Source organism: Vulpes vulpes, chromosome 7 (assembly GCF_048418805.1).
Source record: "Vulpes vulpes isolate BD-2025 chromosome 7, VulVul3, whole genome shotgun sequence".
NCBI classification, from domain to species: domain Eukaryota; kingdom Metazoa; phylum Chordata; class Mammalia; order Carnivora; family Canidae; genus Vulpes; species Vulpes vulpes.
This window is the reverse complement of record NC_132786.1, coordinates 50,750,306-50,768,659: the sequence shown is the minus strand read 5'-3', so window position 1 is coordinate 50,768,659 and position 18,354 is coordinate 50,750,306. Positions and strand designations below refer to the sequence as shown.

The window sequence follows — 18,354 nt, the reverse complement described above, 5'->3', positions numbered from 1 at the left end:
CTTAACCTGATAAAGAACATCTACAAAACTCTGCTGTTGACATCATATTTTAAAAAGACTGAAAGCTTTCCCCTCAACACTGAGAGCAAGCCAAGGATGTCTACTCTCACCATTCCTATTCAACATCATGCTAGAATTCTGAAAAGACATTCCAAGGGAAAAATGAATGAACAGGCTTACAGGCTGTCATAAAACTGTTCCTGTTCGCAGACAACATGATTGACCATATAGAAAAATCTCAAGAAATCTATGAAAAAGTTCCTAAGAAATACATTGCTCATTGAACTGCAAAATTGAGAGTAGTTTAATAGTAGTTACCTATAAAGGTAAATATACTCTTACCATATGACCCAGTGATCCCATTCCTCCTACATGCAACAACATGGACAGATCAGTTGTTTCCAGGGGTTAGGAGTGTAAAAGGAACAGGATGAAGGAGTTTATGAGGGGAGAGAGAGTGGTGATGGAATTGTTCTGTCTGACTTATCCTGATCGTGGTGGTAGCTGCACAAATCTACATCTACATATGTGTTAAGACCCATAGATGTTGGGATCCCTGGGTGGCGCAGCGGTTTGGCGCCTGCCTTTGGCCCAGGGCGCGATCCTGGAGACCCGGGATCGAATCCCACGTCGGGCTCCCGGTGCATGTAACCTGCTTCTCCCTCTGCCTGTGTCTCTGCCTCTCTCTCTCTCTCTGTGTGACTATCATAAATAAATAAAAATTAAAAAAAAAAAGACCCATAGATGTTGAACATCAAGAAAGTCCTAGATTTTGGAATGTTAATTTTTAAAAATTACATCTAAAAATTAGAGATTTTTGTGGTAAAAGTGAATGGTACCTGATATTCTTGTGATTGCTTGTTGATGAACTCGATCAGTATTGTCCAATAGAACTTTCTGAGATGGTGGCAATGTTCTCTGTATGCTGTGCCCACTACGGTGAATACTAGCCCCATGTTAGCTAATGAGCACTGAAATAGAGGAACTAAAGTTTTAATTTATTTAATTCAAAGTAACTTAATAAAAGAAAACCCGAATGTGGCTAGTAGCTACTGTATTGGACAGAGCAAATAGAGATGATTATAGAATCACTGAGATTCCAAACAGCAAAGAAATTCTAATTATTTTTATCCATTCATTATACAGGGATGAAGGAGACTATGACTGGCTTGTATTTTTTTACTCCAGAATTTTATGTTTTTTTTTTTCTTTGTAAGCACTGTATTTGTTAAGAAAAATGTACACTCTGAGCTCCTTGAGATGACATGTGGAGATGACATTCAGGATTGGACAAATGTCAGCCAAAGAAGTTAGTGGATATGTAGAAGTCTGTGATACTGAATACTTAGAGGAAACCCAAGCCCACAGAATGTTGTTGTTTTTCTGTCAATAACTATCTCCATGCTGCAGGTGCTGAAACCACCGTTTTCAGCCACTGTTTTGAGTCTTGGAAATACAATCCTAATGCTGTTCTCACCCTAGTCAGTTGGAATAGTGTAGACATTCGAGTCAGTCCAGGGTTTATGGAAGTGTCAGGAAAGCAGCATGCTGGGGGGACCACAACTCCCCTGAAGCGTGTGTTGGATCAGTGGCTCCCCCCCTCCTTCCAAGCTCATTCTGTTGGAACCTGTAAGTAGGAACACAACCCAGGCATGCGGAGTTCAGCTTTGTGATGGAAACGTTTGGCCGGTATTTCTTTGCACTCCGTCTGGACTTAGTTTGCCATAATTTTTCCCTTCTTATACATAGTTTTCTTGGGGAAGTAGTGTGATACCTTCTTTTCATGTGTGTTTACTTTTCATTCTTTAGTTAATTGGAAGCACCTTGAGGGTCAGAGGTTAGCTCTATAGATATGTCTCCTTTTAAAAAATATGGCAGGCTTTGCAACATTCTTTTTCCTTCTTCTTCCTTTTCTCTTTTTCTGATTCCATCTTACAGAGGAGGAATGCAGCCCACAGAGAGAATAGCTTGGCCATAATTAAATAAGCCAGTGATAAAGTAATTCAGTTTCTCAGCTCTTTGACCTTCTAACTAATTCCAGCTAAAAGAGCTCTAGGACTCTATAGTGGTGTGTCTTTAAAGCTGCAGAAAAGCTGATGATAACTTTGTAAAGCAATTGGGATATACCACTTTCTGGTGTATTTTCAGATGTAGTCGTTGCCTCTCAAATTGGGGGCATATATGCCTCCAGGGACTGGGGGCCTACACTGCAGGTTTATACAACCTCAAGACAAATGCAGACGGGCTTCCTCGAGCTAGTTCCCTTGTAGATTTTGGAAAGTAATGTTGAATGATGTTCAGTGGAAACATTTTTTTTTTTTAACTTTTACTCTTAAGACAAAAAGTGGTATATTACAGAGTATAATATATAGCTTGCCTGAATTTCAGGGAGACGTCAAAACAGAATCTTTTCCCCGGCAGACGGTGGGCTGCTTTGGGCACACCATCCCTGGCCTCTGCAATTGAAAATACTGAGAGCCACTGTCTGAGATGTGCCTAGGTGAGTTTTCACCCAGTGGGTTGGAAATGAATAGTCCACAAATCAAGATGCTTTTGTAATAAAATTATAATGGAATTCTATTACATTAAATTGAATTACACTGTCTCACTTCCCCATGTCTTCCTGTAGTTGTCTCAACATTTAATATCAAAACATGACATTTAATGTCTTTTACCTGAAAATTCACCGGCTCTCAGTTTTTCTGATTTCACTTTTATCTTTTCCTTCTTTGTCTTCTCCGGACGTTGATGAGAAGAACTGAGGGCAGAAAAATAATTTTTTCCACAGTGAAGAATGGAAAAATTGTACATCTGCCTGCTTAATTTATAATATCTTACCCAAAATGCACCCAGAAAAACCTTAGAGTTTAATATTCTTTTAATAAATCTTACAAGGTGTTGAGGAGTAATGGAGAGATGTCTGCACTGAGAATCAGGACATCGGGGGGCTAGCTTGGCTTTGCCACTAACTCTGCGTAACCTTGGCCAGATCATCTCCCCCATTTGGACCCTAGGCTTATCTCCAGAGTCAAACCATAATACGCCAGATGACTTTCAGTGCCTTGTCCCGCTCTAAATCATTATTCTGTTTTCTAATCCTGTGAGAATTGATGTAATCCAAAGACTCTTGAGAATTTTAGTACCTAGAATAACCTCATTCTTCACTTTGTGGTCCCGTTGGTGCTCTCCACTGCTTGCAGCAGATACCAAGTATATTTATTTATTTGTTCTTTAAATAATTAGTTTCTAGCCTATACGGTGCTGCATTGAATCCAACCATAACTGCAGTTGCTTCTGCTACCATAATAATGCACTCACCTCAGTAAACCCTAGGCTATAAAGCCCTTAAAAACTTTGGAACTTCCTGTTTCTGAAATCACTTTTGTTGAATTATAAATTTGTGCCTTTTTCTTTTTTTAATCAGTTTTTGTGAAACAAGGAAAATCTGGTCTGTTATTGGTGCCCAGGGATTTTAGCGGATTTCTCCTCTTCCCCTTTTTCTCTATTTGCACCAACATTCTACCCTGGGCACCACTCCTGATGTCAGACTATCACCCGAGCACAGACAGGCTTTTGGAAAGATTCTGGGTGAGTCGTGTAGGCATACATGATGCTTCTAGAAATGCATGGCAGGTGGTACTCTGATATTTCATGCCGGACATTTTGGACAGTCCCTTTGGGAAACAGAAGAGTATCCCGCGTCTCTGCACTTCTCTCTGTTCCTTGTTCAGGCACTATTTGCCTCTTGTTGGGTCTCTCACAATAGGCTCATCCCCTGTGTGGGTAATTCATTATCTTCTCTCCTTGGATGCATCCTATACGCTGTTGCCACAGTAACCTAAACTTACAGCATGAATAGCATCGCCCTCTGTAGGAACCTGCAGTGCCTTTCTCCTAGTTTCCTGCTCTTCAAAATCTTATCTCAGCCTGTCTGGCTTTATCTCTACCCATCTCCTTGGTGTATCCTGCCATGCTGATGCAAGGTCGGCCACCAGCCATTCTCCCAAGACATCTTGTACTCTCTACTCCACGTGGTCTCTCAGCACACTGCTTTGGGGCCTTGACAGACATCCCCAACTTCCTCTCTTCTCCCCTCCTTTGTTTACCCATCTTCAGGACCCACCTCAACTGCCAACCTTCAGATAGCACTACCAAGTTCCCACTATGCTTCCTTGCCACCTCTGTCTTACAGCAGAAATTACCGTGTATCTTTGGTCTCATGATACTCTTCCCCTGTTTGCCCTGAGTAACTCACATGTTGACACAAAACTGTGAGGATGGATGCTGTAACTTCTTCGCCTTTATTCTGATCTCAACAACAAGCAGTGCCTTACATATGGTACTTAAGAAATGTTTGTGGACTTGAACTACATCGAATTAGGGTAGGTTTAGTATAATATTGCTGCAGACTAGGATTTTTTTTTTCTCCCCTGTTGGTACATTCTGGCAAAACAGAGAGAGTCTTGACATCACAGACTTCTGTGTGGTGATGTGGGTGCAGAGAAGCCTCTGGGGAAAGCAACATCTGGCCAGACGGTCAACATACTGTCCCTCTAATGGGCTGCCGTAAGCTTATAAATAACTTGTTTTGGGAGAATGAGGGGTTCATGTAGGGGTAGTGATTCTCAGGAGGAGACTTACTAATAGCTATAACAAATGCCAAGTGGAATTCATTGCAAATTTAACCTGGATCATCTTCTAATCCATTAGAAACTGTTCTTAATCTGATTTTAAACCACCTCTTTGGCCTCCTCTAACTCTATGTTCCAGTATGAACCCCGTGTCACAGGCAGGCCCACCTCGTGGTCCCCTCCTCCCTGCATCGGTACTTGGGTTCATACTTTGCCTCTCCAGGTCATTCATTCAGCACAAGTTTAAGTTTTTTTTTTTTTAATTTTTACTTATTTATGATAGTCACACACACACACACACACAGAGAGGAAGAGAGAGAGAGAGAGAGAGAGGCAGAGACATAGGCAGAGGGAGAAGCAGGCTCCATGCACCGGGAGCCCGACATGGGATTCGATCCTGGGTCTCCAGGATCGCGCCCTGGGCCAAAGACAGGTGCTAAACCACTGCACCACCCAGGGATCCCCCCGCACAAGTTTATTTCGTGCCTTCCATTGGCTGGGCACTTTTCAGGAATTCACCTGTAAACATAGGCATGCAAAAATCCCTCTCTTCACAGCTCGTATTCTAACACATGGTCCTTTCTCTTACCTCTCACCAGTCCAGATTTTAGGACAGATTTGCCTTTGCCTTTGAGCCATTCCTGATTGCTTTGGCGAGGTGCTTTGCTCTAGAATTCTCGGAGGCATCTGTTAACCTGTTCCTCCTCTTGGACAGACACTGTCTTGTATTCTTTGCACTTTTTTTGTGTGAATATCTTATCTCCTTAAGTGTTTTATAAGCTTCTTGAGAGTAGAGACCATGTCATTTGTTTGTAAAAAGGTTAGTGTGTACCAGCGTATATAGCCTGCATTCTGTACGCTATCAAAACACATTCAGATCTCCATACTTACAATAGGACTTTACAACTGAGCACCCCAAAACTATTTTTTAACTGATTTAAGATACCTGGGACTCTGCTTTATCAAGTACAGTAGCTCTGAGACTGTGCTCCATCATCAAGTCCTCAAAGCATTTTGTAAGATCCTGCATGCCTGTGTCAGGGGGTGGTGCTACTATGAACTCTTTTGCCAAGGAACCAGTCAAGTGCCAAGCACAGCCTCTGCCCACACCTCATCAACTGAGCAAATCACCTCTGTGATGGTCTCTATGATGTTTGTAAATCTTTACTGTAACACCAAAGATGCTATTAAAAGGAGCAAGAGGCAGGACGGGGAGGAGGACTTCTAATAATGTCTGTAGTTGATTCTTGAGTTTATCTCCCCCTCAGACTGGGGTGGAAAACATGAGAGTGCCTTTCTCACCTGTATTTCTAAGTTGAGGCTAATGGTTGTCCATCATAAAACTCAGCATGGTATGAGTAGGACAGCAAAAATGAGCTTACGGTTACAGTGGTAGCTGATCAGTTACTGTCCTTTGCATCATCATTCAGCTCCTCTGACCCTGAGATGGGAGGGGAGTCCATCACTGTTAGCAGAACCTAGGCAACTGCTAGGAAGGGACTTCGACTGGTGAGCTTAACCTCACTGGCCTCATGTGCTAATGAAGCCAACAGCCTTCAATTTAAATGTAAAAATTGAGGTATAGATTTTTAAAAACTTTTTGTTTCTAGTGGTAATTTTATTTTAATAGTTGAGTGGCAGTGTGTGTGGTGGTTAAAAGCACACAGGCTCTTAACTCTAAGAAACTGAGGGTCCTTGAAGGGGGTGATGGGCATGAAGGAGGGCACATGATGTGATGAGTACTGGGTGTTATTCGCAATGGATTGAATCACTAAATTCTACCCCTGAAACTAATAATACACTATATGTGAACTAACTTTTGAATTTAAAAAAAAAATCTTGAAAGAAAAATAGTAATGTAAAAAGTCCTTCATTAAAAAAAAAAAAAAAAAAAAAAAACAGATCCTAGGCCCTGTTTTCCCAGGTTCAAATCCTGATTCCGCCACTTACCAACTGTGGACTTTGAGGAAGGCAGTTAATCTCCCTCTCTCTCTTTTTAAAGATTTTCTTTATTTATAACTAAAGAGAAAATGAGCATGAGCAAGAGGAGGGGCAAGCAGTCTCCCAGATGAATGAGGAGCCCAACGCGGGGCTCCATCCCAGGACTCTGAGATCATGACTTGAGCCAAAGTAAGAGCCACCCAAGCACCCCAGTTAATCTACTTTTTAAAAATGGGGATAGTAACGGTACTTACTTTACGGGGTCCTTGGAAAGCTTAGGCGAGTTTCTAATAGGGGTGCAGGAGGCCCGTGTACAGGTAGAAAACATACACATTTGGATATTAGAAATTTTAAGTATATTTTTATTTGTAATTCTCCATCCTTTTTCTTTGGGTGTTTTTTTTTCTTTATCTATTTAACTTTACCATAGCGAAAACTTGAAATCTTAGCTATCAAGAAATGGTCCAATAGCCCAGAGCCATTCCAGATGCTTGTACATTGCCAGAGCTAAAGATATCTCTATTTAGATCTTAACTTTTAATACATTTATTATATAGTTACATCATTTCACTCTTAAATTCAGGGGGTTATTGAGCATACTTTCTAACCATATAGTGATCCATCTGTGCCCAACAGGAATGAGCTAGAGCAGGTGGGATTCGGTCGATTTATAACTAACAACAAACCAAATGCAAAGGGAGTTGATTGAGTGAAGGTGAGCTGTCTTGGTAGGAGGCCCTGGTGCTGGGCCACAGGCTCAGTCTGTGTCATGGATGAGAATCTAGGTGGCATATCAAATGAGAAGAAATAATACTTTGGGAAGGAAAATCAAGACCAAACCATTTCTGATGAAATGTATAGGGCATAATTGATGAGGATTTTTCAAGTGCATGAGTGAGGCCTGATTTACTAGCACTTTCATGCAAAGAAGTTCTCTGGGGGTTGACAGTGTGACTCAGCCAAAGGCCTTCTGTAGTCTTACGCCGTGAGAATACCGAGTCCAGAACAAGGGAGGTGATAGTGCCTGCCAAAGGTAGAATGCAGCTGGAGTGTACTCAGCTCTTCAGACAGCATTTGAAGAGGGAAGTTGATGTGCCAAAGCAGAAGGAAAGGTGGGAAGCCATGAGGGCAGGGGATTTGGAAAATGAGAGATGGTTGGAGGAGTTGAAGAAGTTTTTATTTAATAATGTTTAGACCATGTGTATCAGCCAGTCACTAAATGAGCATGGAGCGTGCATGCTTATGAAGTGTCCCAAACGGTAGGCAACTGGGAGAGAGAGGATTTGGAATGTAGGGACAGGAGTTTTATTTGTAGATACTGTGTGAGTTGTCAGGCAAAAGAGGCTTATCCATTTTTTACTGTCCGAGGGCAGGATGGGAATCACCGTGTGGGGTGTAGGACTCAGCTCGGGGAGGGAGGGCCTTCACTTGGGGGCATGCACAGGTGTGGTCTTCCTGGCTTCTGGGGGAAGAGATCCTGGATGACAGGCTAGATCACAGAGGTTAAGAGAGGGTGTGGCCGTGGTGGGATGTCAGCCTGGGTCGGGATACTTCTACCCCAGTGATTTGGGATAGTCCTACTGAGAGACCCATTCCATCTCTGTACCTCCGGCTCTGGTTGTGCCCTCTACTTCGGATCCGCGGCAGGTTAGCTGCTATATTCATGGTGATGTGGGGGATCTGCTGCCCAAACATCCTCTGCCACCCAAATCTGTTGGGTTTCTGTGCATTGGATAATTTACTGGCATCCTATTGGTTTCCCGGGTACAGACAGTGGGAGGTGCCTGCCTTGGTATTATTTCTTGTGGGGGCAGTTTGGGCAGCATCACTACGAACACAATGGAATTCACTTCTTCCTTAATCATTCTTTTCCCCTGGCTCCATTTGTCTTCCTGGTTAAGTTAACGTGATTGCTGGTTCTCCTCTGGTCCTCTCCCCTCTGCCAAAACCTCCCGCCCCCCGCTTTTCTTCTAGATGTTTATATGCGGTTGCTTGTACTCTAAATAGAGATGAATCATCTTCTCTATGGTTCAGTGTGTATGTGTGTCTATAAATACAACACGTACACGTGTGTGTGCGCACGTGTGTGTGTGTGTGTGTGTGTGTGTGTGTGTGTGCACGAGTTAGTCGGTGCGGGGCTAACAGGGAGTGTAGCACCAGTGGTGCAGGGAAACGGACCTTGGCACACAAATAAGCAATCGATTTCTTGCCTTACTGATCTCTGATGCAGAATTTATTTATTTATTTATTTATTTATTTATTTATTTATTTATTTATATTTTTGGGGGGGAAAAAAAAGCAGAGGATGCAGCGAGCTAAAAAAAAAAAAAAAAAAAAAAACCGTGTGAATCATACCAGTCCATGCAATTTCAGTTGTGTGGCGAGCTCAGGAGAGGCTCACGCTGCGAACGAGCCCCTGACACAGTGACCTCATTCCCCACACCGCCTCTCCTCTCCGTGGCTGCGGGGCGGCCCCTGCTGCAGGCCGCCAGCCGCCCGGGAACGAGGGCACCCGGGCTTGCAAGGGCTTGCGCGGCGACTGGAATGTATGACAAATAGCTCGCTGCAGCTAAACTTTGATCCAGTGTACAGTAGAAACCGCCTGTTACACACAGAGGGAGATGCGTCCTTCATCACAATGAAAAGCCAGCCTTAAAAAAAGAGAGAGAGAGAGAGAGAGAGAATGTGTCAGGTTTATAATTACGGACTGGTGAGTATATGACGCTAGATCAATTTTAATGTGCGTGCGTGCATGTGTGTGTGTGTGTGTGTGTGTGTGTGTTCAAGCATCCGGAGGTATGTGCCCTTTTTGCTGTTTTAATGATGAAAAAAATCTGAGTTGGTGCTAATGTGTGGGAGGGCACCTGGGCCCCCTGGAGAGGAGGATGTGCCCCCTCGCAGCCCAGCCCCCGGCCTGGGGGGGCTCTAGGGGGACCTGGGGGGCCTGGGGTGCATTCCCAGCCCGGAGTCTCCGCACCGCACAGACAAAGGGGCCTGCACAGACAACCAGAGGCTGTAGCTTTTCTTGGAGCGATGACTCATTTCAGTTCACAAAGGATTCTGGGCAGGGTAGTGAGAAGTCAGGTTGGCTGATCCGTCCCTATGACTTCACTTTGCAGAGAACAAGGCAGAAGAGGAGTGACACTGCAGATTCCCGAGGCACTGCAGTGGGATGTTGGCTCAGTGCAAGTGGCTCTGATATATGGGATAGGCATGGGACGGATTCCAGCTGTTCTATGCAAATAGGATGAAAGAATGGTAAAGAGGATTTTTTTTTTCTCCTAAAATCGTTACCAGCAAAGTACATTCACAGAGCCTTTTTTTGAGGTGCTTTTTGCCAGCTTTTGAACCGAACTTGAACCAGTTTCTCAAGCCCTGAATTGTAAGAAGAGCTGAGAGTTCTGGAACTCATTTTTTAAAAGTAGATCTACGAAGGTAAAGTACCAGATTCCTGTTGCCTTCCACATGCCCTCAGTAGCCCATCTGAAATGCTCATTTCGGATATTATTACTCGAAGGTTTACTCTTTCTTCTTATTCCAGATTCTAGGACGTCCGTTTCTGTTACTGGCTCCTTCTTGTGCCTGGATGCAACCCCCTAGCATGCACCAGGCTTTAGCGTCAAAGCTACCTGGGGGATGGAGCCAGTCCAGAAAGGGTCAGGTAGGTTTCCCCTGCTTTTCTTTCAAGAGTTGTTGTGTGCAAAGCAATATGGTAAAATGTCTACACCCGCTTTGATAAGGGTGCACTGTCCTCTGAAAGGTGGTCTTGCTGTTAGAGCCCCCGTGCAGCCTCAGTGGTAGGCAGCAGAAGTGCCCTACGTCGGCTGCCCACCAGATGCATGATTCATCCTAAGTCACGTCAGAACTGAAAAGTCAGGCAGCTGTAGGATTTGCAAATAGGGAATAATTAGACTGCTCCAGATTTCCATCAGCTGTAGTAGCTCTTCCGCTCTTCGGATGGAGGCGTTCGGTCAATACAACTTGAAATATTTTCTTCTCAATTAATATAGTCCCTGAAATTTGGCGTGTTATTTGGCCTGTTAACCTACATGCAGCACACTTAAAATCCAGGCGCGCCTGATTTATACGCTCAGGGACTGTTTCCAACACTAACATCAGATTGAGATGGCTATTAACCACTAAGGAAGCAAGCATATTTCTTCCGAGTCTGCTTTAGGATTCAAATTATTACATAGCTGTTTTCTTACAATATCCACGGCCTTTTCACGGGAGAACTTCCTCTTTGTTAACAGCAAGATGGCAAAATGTGGTCCTCCAAAGTCCGTTACATGCTGTGTTCCCAGAGTGAAACTTGGCAAGTCCGAAAGCATGGTTTTACCATCTCATCAAATGTATAGGTTTAGCACTCTCTGTCATTAAAGATACTTCTGAGAGCACTAAATCCCTTATGTCACTTGTAATAATAATTAGAACATTTAAAATGCAAACTGTGTATTGGGTCGGCTCCTTGAACATCTCTTTTCTCTTTGCTCTCATATCCATCCCCATCGCTCACCCTTTCTCAGAGGGGAAGAGAGGATGCTTCCTCTCTTCACTGTCAGAGATGTCTCTTTGTGCATAGCACCCTGCATCTTCAAAGCAAAGTGGAGGGTGTTGAGTCAGTTTTAAAGGTTGCTTGGTGACGTCACAGTATGTTGAGAATACGCAGTAATTACATAAGGCCCCACGCCCATCAATTCAATTCATCCTTAAAGACCCTATTCAAAGTCTCCCTCTCCTGTAGAACTTTCCCTGATTATTCAACAGGAGGTCATTTCTTAATGCTGGTGGAGAATTACTCTTTCTCTCTATGGAGAGATGGGTGTAATTAAATATTAATAAATTCCTACTCTAGGAGTTAATTTGCTAGTCATTCATGTATTCTCTTGTATCTCTTCTAAGGATGTTGTAAATAGTAATTTGAATATGTCATAATCACTTATATTTTCACACATTTATATCATGTTTCCCCATCTAAATCATAAGCTCATTGAAGGCAAGGATCAAGATTTATGTCTTTTTTTTTTCTTTCACAATTCACATCTCCTAATAGTTCCCTACACTTGGAAACCACTCAGTAAGTAGTTGATTAAGAAGAGAGGCCATTTTAAAAGTATTCCCTTGTCATAGAGGGGGGAGAGTGATCTGTTTTGTTCATTTTAAGAGTCTTCACAGGGTAGATTAATGTAGGGTAGACGTTGAGAGTTCAGACTCTAGAAATGATGATTGAGATATTACCTTGAGATGCGATTACAGATGGTACCGTATGCTGCTTGTAAAAGGTTGTTACTGTTCAGAACAAATGTGAGGATGAGGCTCTTCCACGTGGATGTTGATTATGGTTTACTCAATTAAGAAGAATATTATTGGACAAGCCATCTGTAGGTAAGAGGTATGCTAACTTCTGAATATTTATGTGAAAGTGATTCTCTCGAATCCCATAGGACATTATCCTTACAAGAGGTAATGGCTATGGTTCCCTCAAAATTATGTAGCTCCTAGTGTCACTGGTCTTTAGTACCAAGAGTGTCCACTCAAGTGCCAAGTTTCCATTCTTGGGGAAGAGATTGGCCCAGCCAAAATTTTGAAATAGGCCAACTTTCTTTGGTGTCCCTATGACCTCTCTATCCACACAATTTCCCAATTTTTGGTGCCCTCCTCTCTCCAAAGTCCCTGTGTTATGTATGCTTTCTGTTTGCTTTCAGACCATTCTCCCCTAGGCCAGTATTACATGCCAAAGGCTATATGTTTACATATATATGTATCTTAACTTTTCTGCTTCCCAAACTGTTCCATTCAGTGCTCATGCTCACATTTAAGAATGAAGAGGTAAGCCATGTGATTTAACTAATTCATACTAGAGTAACAAAGACTATTGCCCTTTTAGCCTTCTTGCAGATGTCTCAGTTTTGTTAAAAAAAAAATAGGAAAAGGTTTATTTTTAGGTCCCAGTGATTTTCCTATTGGTAGAAATTCAAACACCATGAAAAAGTAAATTGAACACATTTAAATAGGCTCAGGGAAGGTAATTGTAATACTATTTGTTGGATATTTTTTTATTCCAGGGACAGCATAAGTATTCAACATCCCTATCTCCTTTAATCTCTTCAACTCTGTGGGTGAACATCATTTTGTGCCCTTTACTGAAGAAGAAATCGCAACCCGCCCCCAAATTAAATAATTTGCTTCAAATCATACAACTAATGAGGAGCAGACCTGGGCTCTGAACCTACAGTGTTGGCTGCAGAGTCCATGGCCTCAGCCCCTATCTGGTGATGCCAGACTTTGGAGAGAAAAGATCCTTGTTGGCACAGTGAATTGGGAGTGTTCTCTGTGTGTGTCCTCTGGCCTCTGCACTGCTTCATCCCCGTAGACTCTTAACGTGTTATTTCATAATAGCCTCCATGGCCATTGGAAGATGTAGTAGAGTGTTCAGTTGTTGGAGAGTTGGTAGCAGTCATTCGGTATAATTTTGCTGTAATTTGGGAACTGTCAGCATTTACATATATTCGAACTGTATTTAATTAGGCCTTCTTGTTCTGGTATAATTGCATTGTAGAGAAATCAGTCACAGTCTGGTTGTGATACCTGAACGGGTGAAGCAGGGAGTACAGAGGCTGAGGAACAGCTGTGGCGATTCTAACTCATAAACAGTGGAAGTGAATGACCCCGGAGATGTTAGACCGACGTATTAAGTTGTCATTGAGAAATATCATCGGTGGAAATTGGAACATCTAATATGGCTCTGGTGTTAGGCTGGGTTCATACAGGATAGAGATGGAAGAGAAGTATGTGTTAGCTTAAAAGAGGCATGTCGATTCTGACTTGCGTGATGTACTTCTAGCAAAGAGGTGGCAGACGCAGGACTCCGCCGGCCAGGTGCCTCACAGGCCGAGTGACATCTGAGATTGTTGTTGTCAACTAAGGCTGATGTGTCATCATGGTTGTATCCCTGGTGGTAAATGGCTGTACCTTAGCCCTGAATGAGGGTCTAGAGAGCAAAGGGGGCAGCTGGTGATGGAAACATCTGGCAGTGAGCAGGGTCTTACTTTGCCTTGTCTGTATGTGCAGTACCTGGGTATTCAACAAAACATTTGAGTGCCTGCTTGTGAATAGCACACTGCTAGGTTTTATTTTATAGTGCCTAACACACACCGCACTTGGGTGATAACGTGGAGCCTGACCAAAGGTGTAAGTTACTGAAGCATATAATTGGCCTGATGGCTCATATTCCCATCCTAACTTTTCAGCTGCAAATCTGTTGTAGGAGCAGAATGGTCCAGCAGCATTAGCTGGTTATGATTAGGTGTCGGTGGTCATCCCTTGTGATGGTGACTGCAGCCCCCTACTTGGGGGGTTCTCAGCCATCACTGTCCATTGGTTGCCCTCCTCTACCACATTCTCTACCCTCTCTGGCTTGTCCATCTCTGCTTATCCTGTGACAATTTTTTTTTAATCAGTAGTCAAATCTCAGTAACAGGAGCAATGAAAGCTTGTGGACTGAGGGAGGCAATGGGTTTCTTTTATAAACCAGTGAACTGATTGATTTGTCATTATACCAGGTGGCTGCATGTCTATGCATTAGACTGCAAACCAGAAAGATTCAGGGGATGTGGTGGCCTTAACCTATTTGTGGGTGTGCTCGCAGGCATGTATGCACGCTGTGTGCCACCGTGATTGCTGTTGTTTACTCTCATGTGAAGTTTCTTAGTAAAGACCTAGGCAGCAGACACCATTAACTTTGGTATTACTAACGGGAGCCCCTCATTTACATTTCTCTTGAATTCGGACAGTTTATTCAAACAATAGTTTAGGAATTGGACCTTTTTTATGAGACCCATCACATATCGAAATAAAGCACCATGCCAACTTAGAAAAACTGTTGTAGAATTTCTAAATGTTCTAACACCCCTCTTTAAAAAAAAAAAAAAGTGTCATCTTTACTGCCATCAACTATCGCCATAAAAGCTTGGCCTTAAACTTCTGAAATCAGTGGCATGTAAATCAGACATATAGAAAACTGGTAAAGGGCCCCTTTTGTAATGCTGTTACCTTTTAGATTTCAAACACAAACATTTGAAAGCCAAGCATAGTAATGTGGTTTTAAGTGAAAGCTGTGTAAAGTGTGGCAGCGTGTGAGTTCATGGGAGCAGTTCGCTCTGCCCTTCTGCCAGGGGGTTGCTGTCTCGCTGGAGAGGGTATGGGAGGGGAATACGTGTTCTTCTAGAACAGCTCCTTAAAAAATATTGTGTAGACCATCTGTTAAAAGAACCAAACACCACATATACATAAAATTGGGGTTAATAAATTGAACTACATTGTAAAACACAGGGTCTGTTGGATGCTCTGCATCAGAGACACTGTTCACTTAACCTCAGAGAGCTTACAATTTCCCCAGGCTCCAGGGTGTTTCAGATAAAACTTGGCATGTCCAGAGTTCTGTGAACGGTTTATTGAAAGGAATACAGTCAGATTGCCGCTGTGCCCACTGTACATTTTATAGGCATGTTTGACCATTTTTATGAGTCACAGTATCTACTGCATGTGGTAATTTTATTGGCATGTATAATTTTAACTTTAGTGTTAATTTTGGCAACAGAGAGAACAAAAACAGGCACGCTGTAGTCCTAAGGAGCAAAGCTGAGCAAGACTTTGAATTAGAAAGAGTTCAACGAAAAATAAAGAAAAAAAAAAAGAAAGAGTTCAACGATGAGGCCTTTATTACAAGGGAAGAGATTAATGGCCACTATGTTTTGCTCTTCTTTTTTGAAAAGTAAGGCCTACTTTTTTCAGACTGGATTGAGTATTAAAATAGTTTCTCCAGCAAGATGGAAATAGAGCCACACGTGAGTACCCTATTATGCTTTTATGCCAGAATTCTGCTGCATTGATCTAGAATCATAGAATCAATGAGAGCCTGAAGGAATCTTTGACATCATTTCCAAACCCTCATTTTACAGATGAGGGAACAGATGCAGAGTGGTAATTGTATTTTGTTACGAGAGACCAGGCACTTATCAAAATATCTCCGGAACACCTTTATATGTCGGGAATTTCCCAATTATAAATTAGTACAGCCTTTAGGACTGTGTTGGCAAGTAGGTTGCTCTGAACTTCCTGAACTTCACTAGGGTCAAAGGTAACTCTTTAATCCGGAGTATAGCCCACATTGACATTCACAGCAAGAATTAGTATTTCAAAATAAACAGGAAAACAGGATAATTTAACACTAATGCTGGTGCTTGAAAAAAAAAGGGTTATTTAAAGAAAGCTCACATAGAAGATAGGCTTTGTGGTACTTTCAAGGCCGTAGTTTATTATGATGTAGTTCTCCTGGGAAAATTTTGGCTGTCCTTTTCTTATGGAGTTGTATGAAGATGGGTACTTTAAGATGGAAGGAAATAGATTTATGTTTGCTTTCCTAGCTAGGTATCTTTTGGAAAGCTGCAAATATCATCTGGGAAGAGATAGGTGTAAATTGTTGCAAAAGTCATCTCATCTTAGGAGCTGTGTTGCCCTCCTGCATATGCAGAGGTTGGAGAGTACAGAGAACTTAATGACTGAAAAAAAAAATGGCATTTATAAAGAACAGAGCTTTATTACGGTACTTTATGTTTTGTTTTTTTGGCACACAAATAGAACCAAGACAGGACCCATTTTGCAACGTGAGTGCCTAAAGGTATTGAATATTTAACAGGCTCTCAAATGTATTTCTTGAAAGGATGAATTATGTCAGGGGGAATTTTTTTTTTTTTTAAATAATTCCAAGTAAAGGAACTGGCCAAACGTTGGAAGGAAAAAGAGAGAGAGGGGTTTCGATAGTAAAAATGGATGTTCGTGACGAAGATATTTCTGAGGTGGAAGTAAGTAGCGGTAGACACAATACAGGACAGAGGAAGTCGGCATGTGCATCATTTCTGCCTGTTGCCCCAGACCCTCCTTGTCAACTGCCTGCATGATTGTCACGGTTGCCCCTGTTTCCCACATTTGCACAAGAGTGGCTTTCTTAACACCAACGTGTCACATCGTTCCACTGTACAAACACATGCAAAGGTTCCCCTTCAACATCAAGAATTGGATCTAAGCCTGTGGTCCACATCTGTGTCCCTCGCCATGCCATCCCACCCCCAGTGTGCTCCAGCTGTGCCCAGGTGTGCCCAGCCCCCCCAGTGCCCTCTGCTTCCTGCCTGCATGCCCTCTCTCCTGCCTCTGCTGGGCTCCCCACGCTCCTCTCTGCCCTCCTGCTTCTCAGCTGACCAGTACCTCAAATAAAAGCAACGTCCAAATGTTGACGGAGGCATTTGAAGTTTAATGTTAAATGCACTTACAATCCAAAAGGCTTGCTCACAACTGGAATCTTTTCTTTTGCCTTCTCAGATTTTATATTTACTTACCAGAAATTTATGGAATGCTTACTCTGTCCAAGGCACTGTGCTTGGTTTTGTCTGAATTATTTTGGATTTGACAAATGTTCCCTACGGACCTGTACTTAAATGGATGTTTGTAAGAAAACAAAGCTGCCATAAAACCTATTTACACCTTCTTTTTAGAATCACAGGACAGAGTTGGGGTGGTCCAGAAAAAAATGGCTAGCCTGCAAAGTAGCTATGAGTTGTCTTTATGAATGCATTCAGAACTAATTCTAACAATAGAGAACTCCATCCCATAAATTACAGACAAACAACAATTCATAGTTTATACACAATATGGTAGTTTCTGTAGGTTATGGTGACCAATAATATTTTAGCAGTATTTCCATTCCCTTGTTTTCTTCTTTGACTGTAAATGTGGTCGAGTTGTTGGAAGAATTCTCTGGCATTTTTTATAATATTCCATTTCTTTATTTTGAGAGAGACTGACAGAGAAAGGGTGTGCGGGGGGGGGGGGGGGGGGGGGGGTAGGGGCAGAAGGAGAGACAGAGAATCTTAAGCGAGATGGAGCCTGACACAGGGCTAAAGCTCACAACCCTGAGAGCATGACCTGAGCTGAAATCAAGAGTCAGATGCTTAACCAACTCAGCCACCCAGGCGCCCTGAATTTTCTAGTATTTTAAGCGACTAGCTGGCTCATTAAGCAGGTGCTATATAAAAGATCCATAGAAAATCACGGTAAATTTGAATAATGTATTGTATTAAAGATATTTATGATTCCTTTAATATAGATCTTAAATCACATCCTGAACCTCATTTAATATATAATTATTTTTCTATGGTAACTGCTGTGTTTTGGTTCACTGTTGATGAAACTAATAGAGGGAGTCTTAGAAATTGCCTGGTTGAGTATATTTGGTCTCTTGTTATTTTATTTGTTTTACAATTATTTAGCAAATATGCACAAAAGTCACAATCCTGGGCAGCCCAGGTGGGTTTGGCACTGCCTTCAGCCCAGGTTGTGATCCTGGAGACCCGGGATGGGGATCGAGTCCCACATCGGGCTTCCTGCATGGAGCCTGTTCCCCCCTCTGCCTGTGTCTCTACCTCTCTCTCTCTCTCTCTCTCTCTCTCTCTCTCAATATCTCTCATGAATAAATAAATAAAATCTTAAAAAAAAAAGTCACAATCCTTAAAAATATCCTGAGAAGTTCCAAGGATTACAGTGTTCTAAATGGGTTCGTTCTTTCTTTCTTTCTTTCTTTCTTTCTTTCTTTCTTTCTTTTCTTTTCTTTCTTTCTTTCTCTTTCTTCATTCCTTTCTTTTTTCTTTCTCCCTCTTTCTTTCTGATTCATTTATTCATTCATTCATTCATTCATTCATTCATTCGACATAAATTTACTGGGTGTCTC

General features: G+C 42.3%; 1 protein-coding gene across 33 annotated transcripts in view; it reads left to right on the top strand.

Annotated features, from left to right (window-relative positions):
- The window catches only part of STOX2 (storkhead box 2), a 215,174-nt gene that overhangs the window by 170,706 nt on the left and 26,114 nt on the right, over positions 1–18,354 (top strand). For 7 of the 33 annotated variants that reach the window (XM_072763835.1, XM_072763823.1, XM_072763832.1 and 4 more), the window contains exons 2-3: positions 9,692–10,007; positions 10,114–10,233. The exons of 14 other annotated variants lie outside the window; for them this stretch is intronic. Coding sequence is in view for 11 of the 19 variants with exons in the window: in XM_072763823.1 (XP_072619924.1) it covers positions 10,209–10,233 (25 nt within the window). In the remaining 8 variants the exon portion in view is untranslated. Of the gene's footprint in view, positions 1–2,388; positions 2,501–8,943; positions 9,283–9,691; positions 10,008–10,113; positions 10,234–18,354 lie in introns of those variants that run through there. 12 more of the 33 variants (XM_072763825.1, XM_072763838.1, XM_072763824.1 and 9 more) reach the window with 6 other exon arrangements.